An 18,062-nucleotide genomic window follows, 5' to 3' on the forward strand; every position below is an offset into this window, starting at 1 on the left:
TAGACAGTTTAACAGACGGCTCGCCAATTGTTAAATTTAAGTCTGCCTGTGGCATCGTAGCTCATAAACGGATAAACCAATTTTGATTTGATTTGGAAGATAATTTAATGAAGAGTGCTGTTTGTTTTTCTAAATTTCAAGAAAATTGATTCAGTTTGGAGAGAACTACAAGGAAAAAATCGCATTTTTCGGGGGTTTTATAAATTGTGTTCATTTTACTTGTTAAATCTTTAATACAAGTACCAGTAGTGAGAGCTTGTAAAAAAAAATTGGATTCTATTTAGGTAAACAGTTTTGAATAAAAAATTTCATTATCTTGGTTTTTATTTTCAATTTATAGAATCGTGTAATACAAAATTAATATTTTATTTACAAAATATATATTACAATTAATATATAATTTGAGTTTGGGAGCAATAAATCGTTGAGATTTTTGTATGCGTTTAAAATTAAAAGGGCAATCAATACAAATTAATCTAATGACAATGAATATAAATTAAAAATTAAACTTCGTACGACGATTGATGATGTCAAAATATTATCTTTAAAATCTGAAACAAACAAAAGTTTAATTAGCCGTTTTGAAATGATTTTTCGCTGAAGACTGCACCTAATATCGAGTATTATTACTTACCGATAAAAAATTGATATTGATTGAAAAAAATTCATACAACTTTATATCGAGCCTTATTGAATGCATGATGTCCTGAAGTTTGTAATTTAAGTAATTCTTCTTTAATAAGTCGAGTAATTTCTGCTTTTGCTTTTGATACAGCCAATTCATTTGTACTCTCAATTGCAAGGTACAATTTACGTTCACCTTCCGGTGCCGTTTTACCAGGTAATACATAAGTACCACGTACTGTAATACCAGCTTCTGAATATTCGGATATTTGATCCAATGCTTCCTTTGATGTAACTCGCCATCTGGCTTGTTGTGGGAAATCATTAATTTCAAGTTCTTCTTCATATTTGTGGAATGTTTGTTCAGAAGTGTCAGTGCCTGTACCACGATCATCATCTTCACGTGGTTGATAATTAAGACGAGTATTTAATTTAGCCGCTAATTGTTCGGCAACTGTTTTAGCCTGAAAATCATAAAATTAAAGTTAAAAATTTAATTAATTCGACTTTATATAGTTTGAAATATTTACCGTAATCAAAGGTTGTGAACCACCTCCTTTAAGTATAGCCTCGGCAGCTTGTTGTGTAGCACCTTTAGCCTCAGCACCTAAATTCTTTGCTAAATTAATTTTCGATGCTAATTTTTTCGCCAATTCTAATTTATCAACAGCCGAATTTTGTCCAATACTTGCTAATGCTGGGTTATTAATAAGACCAATCGGCGCTTTAATTTCCTTAACAATACGTTTCGTTGCAAACATACTTTCAATTTGTTGATCAATATCATTCTCAACATCTTCATCGTCAGAATCTTGTAGACCCAATGCAGCTTTCTGAAACTTCTTCTTTTCGTTAACAGCAGCCGCTTCAGTTTCATCAAATTTAAAACCTTTACCACTAAATCCACCACCTTTATGTACTTTTTTACCCTCAGCCTCTTGTTTTGCTTTGTAAGTTTCCCACATCGTTCGTAAAGCTTCTGGTACCGGAACTGATGCTAGTTCAAAAGCACGAACTATATCTCCAGAATATCGTTCTTGTTCTTGTGTGATAAAAGTGTAAGCGAATCCTTTATTACCCGCTCGTCCAGTTCTTCCACAACGATGGACATAATCTTCATAATGATTCGGACAATCGTAATTTACAACCAAAATTAATTGTTTTACATCTAAACCTCTAGCTGCGACGGACGTAGCGATTAATAATTTCACTTTACCCGATTTAAAATCAATAATTGTTGAATCACGATCAAATTGATCGATACCTCCATGAAGACTCATACAAGCATATGAAGCTTTCATTAAATCTTTTAGAAGTATATCAGCATTCTCCTGTTTATCAACGAATACAATAATACTTCCTTGTTCTTGATAAATACCTAGTAATTCTAATAATTTTAAGAATTTTTGATCTTCTTCAAGAATTACTACGTGTTGTTCGACATCCTTGCACACAACTGATCTTCCTCCAACTTGAATTTCTATTGGTTTTTGTAAAATTCGACGTGCTAATGCTTCCATTTGTCGAGGGAATGTCGCACTGAACATTACAGTCTGTCGATCAGGTCGAATATTATCAATAATTCGCATAACTTGTGGCTCAAAACCCATGTCAAACATTCGATCAGCCTCATCTAGCACAATATATGTGACTCGACGTAAATTTGTAACTTTTCCATTATTCGCCGCTAACATATCAATCATACGTCCGGGTGTACATACTATAATTTCTGCACGTCGTTTTAATTCAGCAATTTGCTCAGAAATTCCCGTTCCACCGTACACACAAACAACTTGTAAATTTAAGCTTTTGGAAAATTTTTTAATGTCTTTACCAATTTGCATACATAATTCTCTAGTTGGTGTCATAATAATTGCTATGGGACCGTCGTTCTCTTCTAACGGAGGTTGATCTAAAATATGTCTGAACATAGGTAATATAAATGCTAAAGTTTTCCCACTACCAGTTTTTGCTATTCCAATCAAATCACGTCCCGACATGATAGCAGGGATAGCTTGTGCTTGAATTGGAGTAGGTTTCTCATAATTTAACTTTTTCAATATTTCTAATTGTTTTTTCGACACACCACATTGAGCCCACGTTCGAATTGGCTTTGGACATCCTTTCCCACGCACTCGTATACTTTCTAATTCTTCACGATATGCTTCAACTTCTTCAGGTGTCATTTTTGCAATTTCAGGTACTTCTACGTAGAAATTCTTTCTGAATGTCATATACTCCATTTCAGAATGATCGACTTTTGCCAATTCTTTCTTTTGTTTGTTTGCCATATTGGCTGCGGTGTCTTTCACATCTTCTTGTTCTTCTTCAGATGAATACTCTAAGCCATCTTGATTCTGTTCAATTAGTTCACCTTTATTTTTACTTACTGTTTTTTTCGCAACACCAGTCATAATTACAACATTTGCTGGTTTAAGGCCACCTTCACCAATTGTACCTTCTTTTCTTTGATCTAATTTATTCACTTTACGAACTTCTGCATGGACCTCTAAATTCAAAAATTCAAAATTAATAAGAAAATAATTTTTGTAAAACATTAAAAGGATCTTAGAAAGTTTAATGACCACGGCAGAAAATCAGTTTTTTTTAAAAAGGACTTTTTTTATAATTCAGTTTATCATTTTTGGATTTGGTCAGAAAACACAAAAGTCCAGTTTAGTTGATTACAAGACAAATATTTTCATTCTCTTTCAAGTCATTTTTTGTATATGATTTTGGATCATATTTCAGAAACTACGCATCCAATCATTAAAAAACTTGGTATATAGAACAGGGCCGTTTTTATCCGAGGATCAAATCATTAAAAGTATTGGATTTTTGTGTTTTAGGGCCTTCTTTCTTTGAGGGATTTAATTAAAGAATCATCATATTTATGATTCAGAATAAAATTTTGAAAGTAGTGAACGATATTTTGAAAAAGATAATACCTTGCATGAAAGCATCAAGTGGGTCTACTTCTTCTTCTGCTTTGCCTTCACCTTCTTTATTAATTTCTTCGTCTTCCTCATCATCGTCATCTTCTAAAGACCATTTTTTCACCGTTCCAGTAGGAATGGTTAATCCAGCCACTAATGTACCTTGACGTGCTTCACGCCTCGTTACTTCCTGCTCTTTCTTCTTACGTTCAGCTCTCCATCTTTCAATTCTTTCACGACGTTTCTGCATTTCTAACTCCAATCGTTTCTGTTCCTCCTCCTTATCCAATAAACCAGGATCAAATATCTCTTCGCCATGTTGACTTTCTTCAACTTTTTTCTCATGACGAGGTGATCGAGATCTATCTCTTTCCCTCGATCTGTCTCGAGATCTTCTACGTTTTGAACTGTTATTACTACTACTTCCTGCCGTACGTTTTTCTTTACTATCGCCTCTACTAAGAATTAAATAAAACCAAATATTAAACCTTAAATTAACAGCAAATACTCCCAGTGGGATACTAATAGTACTTACGTTCTTCTTTCACGACTATGTGATCTTCGTTCACGATCCCGTCGACTATCGCGTTCTCTTTCACGAGATCGACTACGTCTATGACGACTTTGTTTATTTCGTTCACGGCTTCTATCTCTGGTCCGTTCTATGCTATGACTACGATCTTTACTCCTAGATCGTCGTCGTTTACTTCGTTCCGGCGTTCTATCTCGTCTAAAATAAGGTTATGTTTACAATTATTTATTTACATACAGTTTTTTTAAAATATTTTTGAATCTTACCCTCGAACCATTTTTATTTTATATAAGTTTTATTGCATTACTTAATGAAAATTTTCATTAATCACAACTTTTGCTATAAATTTGACAGTTTTTCTTCAGTTTACGCACCAAAATAAAACCTCAAATTAAATTTTTCATAGATATTGTCTATTTAAAGTGTTTTTGTAATTTATAGACATAAGCGCTCATATGTGCCCTCGTCTTTGACAGGGGGTCTCATAAATAATTTCCGTTCTTCTGATATAGAATATTTTATTTTATATCTATGCCCGTATCATATAAAATTTTCTTTAAACAGAAAATTCATTCATGATTAATTCATTCAAATTTAAAATAATGATTTTAATTTGATAAAGTTTGCTTTATTCGAATTTCTATCATAATATTATCTAAGCAGGGACGTATCCAGAATTTTTTAGAGAGCTTCGTTTATAATGTTATTTATACGACTTAATTTAGTAATATGAATCAAAACCATTTAACAAATATACTCCTCTACACATCTTGATGAAGGTTTACAATCTGCTTTTTGTTAGGGTCCTCCGTCATGGCGCAACGATAAAAATTCCAAATTAGTTGGTAACTCAATGGATTGAAATCATATCAGTACATGCAATATATATTACATGATTGATATGACTTTTGTGTAGATAATCGTGCTATTTATAATTTCCGGGAATTACTCAGCAGCCTAGCCAACCACACCGTTCTCAGTTTCATTAGGTACTGTCCAACTGACACTGTCGAGATTTGAATGCTTAACCTAGCTCAGCTCAAAGGCTTGGCTTGTGAAATTTTACATGGTTTTATTCATACATTTTTACCGTGACAACATATTCATGTATAAACATAAACAAACCTTTATATTCCATCATGACATTCATTTTTAGGAAATTCCTTTTTCAACAAAAAATTGTGGAGGGGGAGGTTCCAAAAAAAAACCTACAGATTACTTTTAACCTCTCAACCAAAATTAAGGGGTGTTATAAGTTTGACCGCTATGTATGTCTGCCTGTGGCATTAAAGGTAATTTAATAGAGAGTGTTCTTAAACTATGTTTTAAGAAATATCGGCTCAGTTTGAAGAGAGTTACAAGGAGAAAAACGCATTTATCGGGGGTTTTTAAAATTTTACTTGTTAGTTAAAATTAAAATCTGTTATTCCTACAAAATTTCGTATAATGAAATAAATAAATAAATAAAACAAGGATAACCGGCTAATATATCAACAGCCATTGTTTGCGAACGCACCCGGTATAAATAAAACTCAACACATGGTATATTAAACGAAATATATCTATTGAAGTATACATAATAATGTACTTTTTTGGTTATAAAAATATCAAAATATAGTTAAATTTAACACATTTATTGTGGTAGAATTGTGTAATATTTAAGTACCTGACCTTTTTGGTTTGCATTTATTAATACATATTTATAATATTAAAAAATTTATTTTCAATAAAATTCAATACAATATACAGCAATTTGGTATGTTTTTTTTAAAAACACTCTTAATATTTATATACATTTCATTTGTGCCACTTGTTTTCAAACAAGTCTTTGTACATGCATACATATTTTTAACATTAAAAATGATGAGATATTGACTTATATATGACAGTAGATATATAATGTCACGCTTTTAGAACCGATTCGATTTAACACAAAGTGCGACGAAAAACGTGGTAATTGAAAAACAATTTAAAACATACACAGGGAAAATAATTGTGCATTTCGTAAAAACCTTGGCAACATAAATAAATATAACCAACTTTTTTTTGGATTCTTTATAGATATAAATTAGGTTTTAGAGTGAAAATCTATTTACCGGAAAACTAACATAACTCTTTTTATAACGTATTTTTAAATAAAAAAATTGTTGTAACAAAAAAGAATATCGTGAACTATTATGGTCTGAGTTAATCAGCTGACTTTGGCAAGTAGAATTAGAAAAATGTATGTTTTAAAAATAGCTATTTTTTTCGATTCATCGAAGTTTTTTTTTTTTGAAAATGTGTGATATAATTACACAAAAAAAAAAACGATTTGAACTTTTTTTATTTTAGTGTGTAAGATAATTTAATATTTCTTTTGCGAGAAAAGTTTAATAATAGATGAGAGTTCGAAATTTTTTTGTTAGTTTTCGAATGATATATGCAAGTCATTTAGTAACTTTTTAAATTTAGAATAAGATATGTTAACGTTTTTGATGACTGCGTTAGTTATCGTTTTTTGAAATTTTTGTGTTACCAAGCCAGTTTTTTTGATTCTATGTTACAGGTATTTACATTTTAATTCTGTCGAGTAGAAAGTTAACATTATGCAAGATAATATCCGTTATTTTTCTCGATTAATCGATTTATTTAGTCTAATGACCTTTCTTTTAATGTTGCCAAGTTTTTTTAATGCTTTTATACAATTTTAATGCCTTTGTTGTTATGATATAAAAAAAAAAAACATTAACGCTTTTGTAAGCTACTAAAATGCCGGTTAATGTTTCAATCCATGAGTTAATTTGTTTCGAATATCGAGAAAAACCCCTTCAAATGAAGATAAAGTTTCTTAAATAGTTTAGAAAAAGTAGTAGGTGTTCTATGTTTTGGCATGTTAAACACTAACAAATTTTTAAGTTACTAAAACAAGCGGGAACTATTCAAATTAGAAGTAATCGAAAATTAAATTTCTACGGAAAGAAAGTTTGCGAGTTTTTAAGTTTGCGTTCTTCTAAACGATTTTTATTTTGGGTTTTAATTACTTGAGACATTGATTTTTAACCAAAATATTTATGATTTTTTTCGATTTAATCGGTACTTGATTTTTGGGATTTTAATGGTACGCTTAAAAAGGCAGCCCTAAATTCAAACTTGTTGAAGAAGAAAGCCACATTAATCTAGTCCTTTTCGCGATAAGATCAGTAGTTCTCGAGATAACGTCAAAAATTTGACCAAAATATAGGGCATTAGATAATATTTTGGGCGATATCATGAAAAATATTCAATTAATCATCAAACAAACCCGAATTTTGTTTTTTTTGGGTCAAAGTGATCCTATATACCGGGTTTCATCGAATTCCGAAATAAAAAATTATTTTTGATTTTTTCGTTTTTTCTTAAGGGTACCCCTTAAGAAAATTCTAAAAAATCGGTAAAGATAATTTTGTCTCTAATTTCGATAAAACTCAGTATATAAGGTAATTTTGACCCAATAAATTCAAAAATCGGGTTCATATAATGCTTGGACGCATAGTTATTAAGATATTGTCAAAAATCTCATATTTGACCCGATTTCTCGAATCGATTTGGGGTAATTTCTCAGAAAATATTTGTATATTAATCAAAAGAACTAGATTGTCGTGATTTCTGGGTTTTTATAACTCTAAAAAATTAAAATTACGAGAAAAAATTTTTTTTTTTTGCATTTTTTTAATTAACCGGTTATTTAAAATGTCATATACATGATTGGGTGGAACTAAAATCGTAAAAACCACATACTGTTTTCAATTTGGATAAAAATTAATATTAAGAGTACCCCAAGTCTCCCAAAAAACATGCTTTCGATATATTCGTCTCAAAATTTTGGAAAACCATATAATTCAAATTTTTTGGGTCAAATATTCCACTTTCTAATAACGTTAAACTTCAGTACGGCTTTAATTTATATAAATTTCTAAATATGTCAGCGTGGTCACCCTAAATCTGACCAATTATTCATCTTCTCAAACCCCAATCCGCGATAAAAATCTTTGTACAGTTATCAACCACACATGCTATAATCTATTGCATCATTCTTTCATAATTTGAAAGGAATATAATTTGAAGGTCATATATTGACCAAACTTGGTCTAATATTATTTTTTTTAGCATAGTCGTTTTTACAAACCATGCTTTTCTTGTTTCTAATGCAATTCAAATCTATAAATATTACAAGCTGGGCCAAAAGTTGCTTAATCTTGTTTGTGATTCGAAATTATATCTTTTTCTTTTAGATAATTATTCATACGATTTTTTTTACAAAATTTACTTAAATACAAAATTTGATTCTTAATATTTATAATTGAGTAATATTAATCGAAGAATTCTGAAAATTACAAAAGGTAATTAACAAAATCATATCTCCTTATTGGTGCAGAATCAAAAACTGCAATCGAACTATCTTCTAAAAATTTTATCTTCTTTACGGTTTTGTAACACTCTGTATATGTAAGAAATAAAGATATTAAGTTTATTTTCTAGTTCATTTCATTAAATAAAAAAAAGCATGACTTTAAAAAAACTTTTCTGTTTAAATTCAATTTCCCATGTATATTAACGTAGACAAGAAATCAATAATATAAATTGTTTATTCGTATTTTTATCGATTTAATAGAAAGTCGTAGGTCAGTGACATCTACAATTGATAGGTACAAATAATACCGTTCTACAGACATACTTTTTATAATTAAAATATGAAAATTAATTTAAAATAATAATAAAATTACATAATATTTGACCCTTTACAATGCATTTGAACCGAATTTCTTATCTATGTATTTTATGTTAAGGAAATACGTATTACATGTTGATAAGTACAATGAGCGGCAAAAAATATAAAATAACACTAAAAAAAACAAATTTTTTAATCTAAAAACATATGTTGCCAGGTAGAAAATTTTCGCGTTTGCCCTTCAACATTTTTTAAGGTGATGGAATAACGTCTTTGGTCTGGTCATTGTAAAAAACCATTTTTTGTTTTCTTTTTCAAAGCAGTAAAAAGCTTTGAAACGAGATGATACGAACGAAATTTTTGAAGATTGTTATACTTCATGAGTTATCGAATACTCGATAACTCAAAAAATATAATAGTCTGTCATGTAAATGCTATCTAAGTAATTCAAACTCATTTTATAGTACTGCTTAAAATTAGCAAGCAAAGAATTCTCTTTTTTAACTCGCAAGAAGCAGCATCTTACAATTATCAATCTGGCAACCATTCTTGTTTCTGTGCCCTTTCTTTGTTCTTTGTTTTTTGCATAGCCAACTCCTTTCAATGTCCGGTTTAAATATTGAGTCCAAATTTGTGATAGGAACTTCATAAATGACAGGTAGCTGAATTTCTTAGTCACGAGAAACAAGATTGAGAATAGAGTCAAATCTAATGTTAGACATAACTGCCTAGAACTCAGATCACGACAAATTATAGTAAAATTTTTGGGAAGTCGACTTTGGACTTTCTTGTTCCAATAACTGTACCGATCTGTGTATATTTTCAATTGCAAAATAATTTAAAAATTATTTTAAAAAATTTGGAAGTTATCTTCAACGTTGATAGGATAATTTTGCACTGTAAGATTTAAAAGTATTTAAACTATCTGCTCAGAAAAAGTTATTTGCATATTAAATTTAGATTCTCAAAATTTAACTCTTGGTGTGTTAACGAATTTTTTTTCTTTTTTTCAGTGTTGTTGCAGTTGTAACAACATGCACAACACCAGTCCAGAAGGTGAATATGGAAATGCAAATGGGGCATATAATAATGAACGAGTCGCTATTCTTGATGCTGGAGCACAATATGGCAAAGTCATTGACAGAAAGGTGAGTTTATTATTACAAGCTTTTGCTTCATTTTTGTTTTGGTCACTTAAGTTTAAATCTTGCAATCAAAACTTTTCAAACTAGTTCTTCCAAAGAAAACTTCTTCCTGCAACCTTTATTTTGATCGATTTAAGGTTCAGTCGCATGATTAACAATAAACTTGGAAGGGCTAACAAATTTTCTCATGACTGATTGGCTAAAATTTTCTCTTAACTTGAAACTTGATTAAAACTCATATACATTTTATTAAAAATTTGTCTTTGATTTCCTAGGTTCGTGAATTATGTGTGGAATCGGTGATTCTACCATTAGATACTCCAGCATTTAATATTAAGGAACAAGGTTATCGGGCTATCATTATATCAGGCGGACCCAGTTCAGTTTATGCAGAAGATGCACCACGATACGATGCTGATATTTTTAGAATAGGAATACCCGTTTTAGGTATTTGTTATGGTATGCAAATGATGAACAAAGAATTTGGTGGAACCGTCACACGAAAGGAAGGCCGTGAAGATGGACAACATAATATTGAAGTCGATCAAAAATGCCTTTTATTTAAGTAAGTTAAACCATTTTTTAAGCCTCTGTGGCTTCCTTGAGAATAACTCGTCACACGAAAGCGAGACGTATCCTTTCGAAGCTATAGGATTCTGTCGAGGTCAGCTGCACCTTTCTACCGAGATTTCTCACAAGGATTGATGAATCCAAGGTTTCGGATCCAAACATTCTGAACCCCTGGCGACCAGTAGATTTCTGTGAATAAAGTGTATGAAGGTTTCATCGTCCTCCATACATGCCCTACAAGTGGGATCATCAGAGACCCCTATGAAGAAGGTAGTTCAATCTACAGTGTCCGGTCAAGAGTCCCACTACCCTCTCAACTGTGCACCAGTGAGTTTCAGGCGAGCACAGTCGAATGACCTAGCTGTGGTCACTCAAAAGTTAATTCATAAGGCAAAATTTTTTTATATTATAAAACTTGACTATATTTTATTTAAAAAAAAAACAAGCCTATTTTAAATGTAAAATTTTTTTGAATTTACAGAAGTTTAGACAAAACACAAACCGTTCTACTTACACATGGTGACTCGATTGAAAAAATAGCCGATAATTTTCGTAATATTGCAATGTCCAGTCAATTTATTGCTGGTATATGTAATGAAAAATTACGTTTATATGGCGTACAATTTCATCCTGAAGTTGATCTCTCATTGCAGGGCAAAGCAATGTTAAAAAACTTTTTATTTGATATTGTTGGACTAACAGGTAATTTTACCTTACAAAGTCGACAACAAGAGTGTATAAAATATATCAAAGAGACCGTTGGTAACAATAAAGTACTAATGATGCTTAGCGGTGGTGTTGATTCTACGGTTTGCGCAGCATTATTACATAAATCGTTACGTCCCGAACAAGTGATTGCTGTTCATATAGACAATGGATTTATGCGTAAAAATGAGAGTGCTAATGTTGTACAATCGTTACAAAATATTGGTTTAAATGTAAAAGTTATAAACGCTGCATATCAATTTAGTGGAGGCACTACGATAATACCAATCGATAGAGGTGATCCAAACTCTAGAACAATAATCACGAATATGTTATGTAGAACAATGAATCCAGAGGAAAAACGTAAAATAATTGGAGATGTATTTGTTAAAATTGCTGACGATGTTATAAATGAATTAAATTTAAAACCCGATGAAGTGTTACTCGGTCAAGGTACATTACGACCTGATTTAATTGAATCGGCATCGAAATTAGTTAGTACAAAAGCGGATGTTATTAAAACACATCATAACGATACGGAAATGGTGCGAAAATTACGTAGTGAAGGACGTGTTGTTGAACCATTAAAAGATTTTCATAAAGATGAAGTACGAACTTTAGGGAGGGAATTAGGTATACCGGCTGAATTAGTTATGCGACATCCATTCCCCGGTCCCGGTTTAGCTATACGGGTATTGTGTGCCGATGAACCATATATGGAACGTGATTTTTCCGAAACACAAGTTTTAGTGAAAATTATGGCGGAATTTGATCAGATGTTACAAAAGAAACATGCACTTTTAAATCGTGTGGAATCTGTTACATCAGAGGAAGAAAGGTAAGATATTTTTTTTATAAATTAAACTTTTAATTCAAATATCAAATATATTAATCCTATCTTTCTAATAAAAAGAATGGTTAGGTTAGAGTGGTTGTCCTTGGGTGAGACACACTTAGGCCAAAGACACTAACACGACGCACCATTTGGAGCTGTTTAAGGAAGTTTTTTCAAAAACTAAAAATAAGGCTTACTATTAAGGTTAAAAGTTTCAGAAATTTTGACCAGTTAAAATATAAGATCTTTGAAAGGCCTACGATTGTACTCTTGTCATATCTGTCTTGTAGTACCACAAATGCGTTCGTATCTCCATCTAAGATTCGACAGCCTTGTGCCATTCCTAGCAAGCTCGCCGGCTTCTCAATTCCCTGAAATGTTATTAGAAGATTGGATGCTTAGTTTCTGAGACATATTTCAAGATGCCATTCAAAGAGCGCTGGCTATCAAGTGTATAACAAAAAGTTTTGTACTATAATTGTTTTTTTTTTCTTTTCCAGATTACAGTTAAGAAAAATATCAAATAAACAACATTTAGCAGCGACCCTTCTCCCCATACGTAGTGTAGGTGTACAAGGTGATTGTCGATCATATAGTTATGTTGTTGGAATAAGTAGCGCACATGATCCAGATTGGAATGATATGATGTTCTTAGCAAAACTTATTCCACGTGTATGTCATAATGTGAATCGAGTAGTATATATATTTGGTGGTGTTGTCAAAGATCCAGTTACAGATGTTACACCCACATGCCTTACAAAGCTTGTTTTAAGTACATTACGACAATGTGATTATTTGGCAACGCAGGTTTGTAATATTAAATATACATAATAGTATTTAATAAAACATAAGAAGGATACCACAAATGGGTCCATAGCATCCAGACCAAAGGGTGTTCTGTGATCTCCTTAAAATTAAATTTATGGAGGTTTCATGGTCCTCCATACTAGGCTCTCCAAGTGGGATCATCAGAGATCCCCATGTTATGAAGATAGTTGTTCAATCTACATTGTCCTGTAAAGAATTCAACAACCTTCTCAACTGTGCTCTTGTAAGTGCTGTATTTAATTTTATTTCTTTTCGGTTCTGTTTTAGGTACTTTTATCTTCTGGTAGAGCTGATAGTATAACACAAATGCCGATTGTTTTACTGCCATTACATCTGGAAAGAGATCAAGCTATGCGATTACCTTCAACGCAACGATGTGTTGTGATACGACCTTTTATTACACAAGATTTTATGACTGGTGTACCTGCAATACCAGGAAAACATTTGCCTTTAGAAGTAAGTAATACATAAGTTTATAAATACAGGACTTTCTACGGTCTAAAACTTTGCCGATTTCGATATCACTTTTATTACAAAATTTAAACTTTGACACCAACCTGCCAAATTTCCATCGCCTTTAAGCTTTAAAATATAGACCAAGGAGTTCTCTGTGTCTTTGAGAATAACCTGCCACTTTGAGAATATATGATTATATCGAGCAAACATTCATCGTCGTTCATATAGGTCATACAAGTGGGATGATCAGAATATCCATGTTATGAAGGTGGTAGTTCAATCGACAGTGGTCTGTCAAAAGTGCATCTATCCTTTCTCAACTGTGCTTTAAAGAGTTTCAGGCGAGTGCAATTGAATGGTCTATCTGTGGTTATATACAGTTTGGTCTGTCGCATGCCCTGGCTAAAGTCCCAGTAATTAAGATGAGCTTGTTGTAGCCATTCCTTGATCCTCAAATGAAAGAGGCTTTTGAGACGACCCCTCTCATGTCGATTGCTGTTATAAAGACCCAATACATTGAATTCGATTAATATTAACGATATATTTTTTCTATTTGCAGCTTGTAGCTAAAATGGTAAATGAAATAATGACCGTACCAGGTATATCACGAGTAATGTATGATTTAACACCAAAACCACCCGGTACAACTGAATGGGAATGATTAGATTCCAAAGTGATTATTATTGCTGTAACAAATTGTGACGACAAAGATGCTATTGTTATAATTATTATGTTATTTAAATTAATGATTATTATATTAGCGCAACTACAAACAAATTTTTATGAGAATGTGCTGTTGCTTTCTACTACTACTACGTTAAACGTACCAAACAAACCAAAACCATCCAAATCATCATCTTATGTCATCATAAAAGTAATCTTTGTATCATTTATCATCGTCTCACACACTTATTATCATTTTAGAGTGATAATATAAACAAATTTTTATTACAACGGATTATTTATAACATTATGAATGTGCTCTGTGGAACTCATTAAATATCCATATGTTTGTTATTTATGGGTGCATTTGTTTCTCTCTCAAAAAATTTAAAAAAACAAAAATCATGTTTGCCGATTTATTATTATTATTATTATTTTAATTTTTATATTTTTTTGTTTTATGTTATTAATAAATATAATTTAGGTTGGGCTTGTATGTGATTAAGGAGTTAATTCAGTGTAATTTTGAATATATTTAATTATTCAATTATATATATAAATAATTATATATATATATAATGTATGTTTTTTCTCTTTTGTTCTTTGAGCATTGCATTATATTTTTCAATTATGTATGTTTATTAGCGGTTGTACATCAAAAGAAACAGAATAATAATAATAATTTAATAACAAAACAATTTCATTATTTTCAATTGTAGTTTTTTTTTCAAGCCTGGATTTGCTAATTTGTTACACCGAGTTCTACTTTTGATTGTTTTCATAAAAAGGTTTACAGCAACCAGCAGAAGAATGTTTCTCTGCGTTTGTTTGGTGTAGAATTACATTTATACTTTTTCAGTTATCGAGTAATTGCTGAACATCTAAAGAAAATAACGGATAGTTCTATTAATTAAAAGAGGAAGCCAATCAGAAGCGCGCACAAGAGCTTTAACGTTACGCTGGCGTGTACGTATGCATACGTATTTAAGTGTGTGTATGTCTAGAAAGGGGCGGATGTAAGTGCATCGGAACAAAAATTGAAACAGGACTTCTTGTCCCTGTATATATCCCCATTCCGCTCTTAGACATCACAGAAGCACGCGAACTAAATCTCAATAGACAGGATACAAACTCGCAATATCAAGAGGCCTCCAGCCAAAAGGATTACGTTCCCAGTATGATATTTACATGCCTCGTTTTTTAGTAGGAGGTCGAATTTCGAATATTTCTTTCCTTATTGAAATCAGAAAAGAAAGAAGTACGTCTCATTTGAGAGCGGTTGCGTTAATTAACGATGGATTCTCGCTTGTAAAGCAACTGTCTGGTAAATTAAACTAACTAAACTATTAACTCAAATTATTAACTAAACTACTAAGTTATGTTAAAATTAAAGCCGAATTAAAATGACAAAATATTAATAATTTATATTACTAAAAGGGTATAAAAAATAATTTGATAAAAATTGTCTTAAAATGATTTTAAATTAAGCAATTTTAACAACTTTTTTGGGTCATGGAGAACCAATTTGAAAATATCATAATCTATTTTTAGTTGTTTCAGGTACAAAACCCTAAATTCGCTTTTGAAGCATAGCTAAGAACACTCTCCATTACCTTATCTTTCAAATAAAGAAGGAGCCAAGGAAGAAGGAATCAAGGAGGACCAGAACTGGCTTCCGCTTTCAAAATCAGGTAGCTATGCTACTTGTTTAGCGAAAATTGTGTCGAATCACGTTAGAATCATGACTATCCGATTTTTTTTATAAGACCGATCTTGATAATAATTGAAGATTGTTCGAATATTACTGTTTTTTTAACGTTCTTCTAATCTGTTGATGTTATTTTGGCATTTAATGGCGATTAATTACACTTCGCCAAAAAAATTAAGTGAAAGCAACAAAAATATTTTCAAATAAAGGAAATTTTCAATTTTTATTCTTTATTTTAATTGGATCCAAGTATCAAACTAATATCAGAGCTGTCTTTTTTATTATATATAAAAATTCTTTAAAGGATTGGCCCCTAAATTTGCTATCAATAAATTGCTCCCGTTTAGTTCTTTCGGGATTTAACGATATCGATTTATTAATATCATATAGGCAAGACACGTTACAAGTAATTTTTCTGTTTCTGAAATAAAAATTTTAATATTTGGTACCAGGAGAATATGTTATACAAGTGATATTACCAAGATTTTACATGTCTATGGATATTACAGCATATTAGGTTGGTATTGTTTGGTTCTAATGCCGTTGGACTGGCAGCATTGATATTACTAATATACTTTGTCTCTTTTGGTTCAATACAATATCTTATATATCGTACTCATTTATAATTTTATATTAAAGACACACCTCCTATTATTTTTTTTTTTATACTTTAATATCCATAGACATGTAAAATCTGCTACGTCTATATATTACCTGTTTAACATATTCTCCTAATACCAAATTTTAAAATTTTTACTTCGGAAACCTTAAAATAACTTGTAACGTGCCTTGCCTATATGATATTTTTGCATAATTTACACATTTTTTGGTGAAATTTTATAAGAATTTGTAACAGGAGAATATGAAAAAATCAATTTAATTATGTTAGGTTGGTATTGTTTGGTTCTAATGCCGTTGGATTGTCAGCACTGATATTACTAATATACTTTGTCTCTTTTGGTTCAATACAATATCCTATATATCTTACTCATTTATAATTTTATATTAAAGACACACCTCCTATTATTATTATTTTTTTTATACTTTAATATCCATAGACATGTAAAATCTGCTACGTCTATATATTACCTGTTTAACATATTCTCCTAATACCAAATTTTAAAATTTTTACTTCAAAAACATAAAAATAACTTGTAACGTACCTTGCCTATATTTATTTGGTTATAATATCACAATCTAATTCGGCTTTCAAAATCAGGTACCTATGCTACTTGTTTAGCGAAAATTTAGGTGTCGAAACACGTTAGAATCATGACTATCCAATTTTTATACCACGAATATATGAAATATACATAGTATATTAAGTTTAGTCCCAAGTTTGTAACGCTTAAAAATGTTGATACTAAGAAAAAAATTTTAGTATATAGGTGTTCATAGAATCACCTAATTAGCCCATTTCCGGTTGTCTGTCTGTCATCACGATTACTCAAAAACGAAAAGAGATATCAAGCTGAAATTTTTACAGCGTACTCAGGACGTAAAAAGTGAAATCGAGTTCGTAAACGAGCAACATAGGTCAATTGGGTCTTGGGTGCGTAGGATCTTTCTTGTAAGCCGTTAGAGATAGAACAAAAGTTTAAATGTAAAAAATATTCCTCATAAAAAATAAACTTTTCTTTGAAACCTTTTTTTCGTAAACATCGCTGTTTACCCGTGAGAGCCCAAATTGTATAGTATGAATTATATGGGTGCTTCAGTTATATATATGTGACATGTATACATGTGTAATGTGATAGAGTAATCAACACTGTTTATACATGGTATTTCAACAATTAACTCAGTCAATTGTTTGTTTTTACTTGTACTCCATAAATTTAGTGCTAAGTACAAAAATTCAATTTTAAACCTTTTGATCGTATGCGATTGACAACTGCAATCATATAATTAATCTATGGTTAGCAACACCCGAAGCCAAAAGTGACCCGTCGTAACTCTGAAAGTTTATTAACCACAAAGGAATGTTGAAGAAAAAAGAAACAAAGGATTTAATAAAATTGTACAATTTATTTTCAACAAAACAAAAAACACAAATCCTTCTTGTTTAAATTTTAATATAATTTTTAATAAAGAAATAAATTTAAATGTACATTTTTTTTTCTATACAAATAAAATTAACATTCACAAAAAATCAATTATTCAAAAATAAATTAAATTTTTCAAATCAAAAATATAAATTTCTTTTCTACAAATGTGTTTTGATTTTCTCAGTCATTATCAATATTTTCTAGATATATATATTATGAAGTTACCATCTTTTTTCTTTTATATAAACAATATTTTTTTTTATTATAAATATTTACATAAAATTATTTTAAACTTAATTTATTTAATTGTAATAGAAAAGGGATA

General features: G+C 30.8%; 2 protein-coding genes across 3 annotated transcripts; one reads left to right on the forward strand and one right to left on the reverse strand.

Moving 5' to 3' along the window:
* Positions 1–409: 409 nt before the first annotated feature.
* On the reverse strand, positions 410–4,415 carry LOC123300439 (probable ATP-dependent RNA helicase DDX46). 2 transcript variants are annotated; one of them, XM_044883013.1, is made up of 6 exons: positions 4,359–4,415; positions 4,096–4,290; positions 3,573–4,015; positions 1,155–3,133; positions 635–1,088; positions 410–551 (listed from the first exon to the last, which is right to left on the reverse strand). In XM_044883013.1, exons 1-5 carry the CDS (start codon positions 4,367–4,369, stop codon positions 666–668), a joined length of 3,051 nt encoding a protein of 1,016 aa, XP_044738948.1. In that variant the 5' UTR covers positions 4,370–4,415; the 3' UTR covers positions 410–551; positions 635–665. The 2 variants fall into 2 exon arrangements, with proteins under 2 accessions (XP_044738948.1, XP_044738947.1); XM_044883012.1 differs by having other exon boundaries at positions 3,573–4,018.
* A 2,201-nt stretch (positions 4,416–6,616) lies between these two features.
* LOC123300149 (GMP synthase [glutamine-hydrolyzing]) lies at positions 6,617–14,420 on the forward strand. Its single transcript, XM_044882645.1, has 7 exons — positions 6,617–6,640; positions 9,796–9,930; positions 10,203–10,492; positions 10,979–12,040; positions 12,538–12,844; positions 13,133–13,321; positions 13,881–14,420. Exons 1-7 carry the CDS (start codon positions 6,632–6,634, stop codon positions 13,980–13,982), a joined length of 2,094 nt encoding a protein of 697 aa, XP_044738580.1. The 5' UTR covers positions 6,617–6,631; the 3' UTR covers positions 13,983–14,420.
* Positions 14,421–18,062: the final 3,642 nt, after the last annotated feature.

Source organism: Chrysoperla carnea, chromosome 5 (genome assembly GCF_905475395.1).
Source record: "Chrysoperla carnea chromosome 5, inChrCarn1.1, whole genome shotgun sequence".
Classification (NCBI taxonomy): domain Eukaryota; kingdom Metazoa; phylum Arthropoda; class Insecta; order Neuroptera; family Chrysopidae; genus Chrysoperla; species Chrysoperla carnea.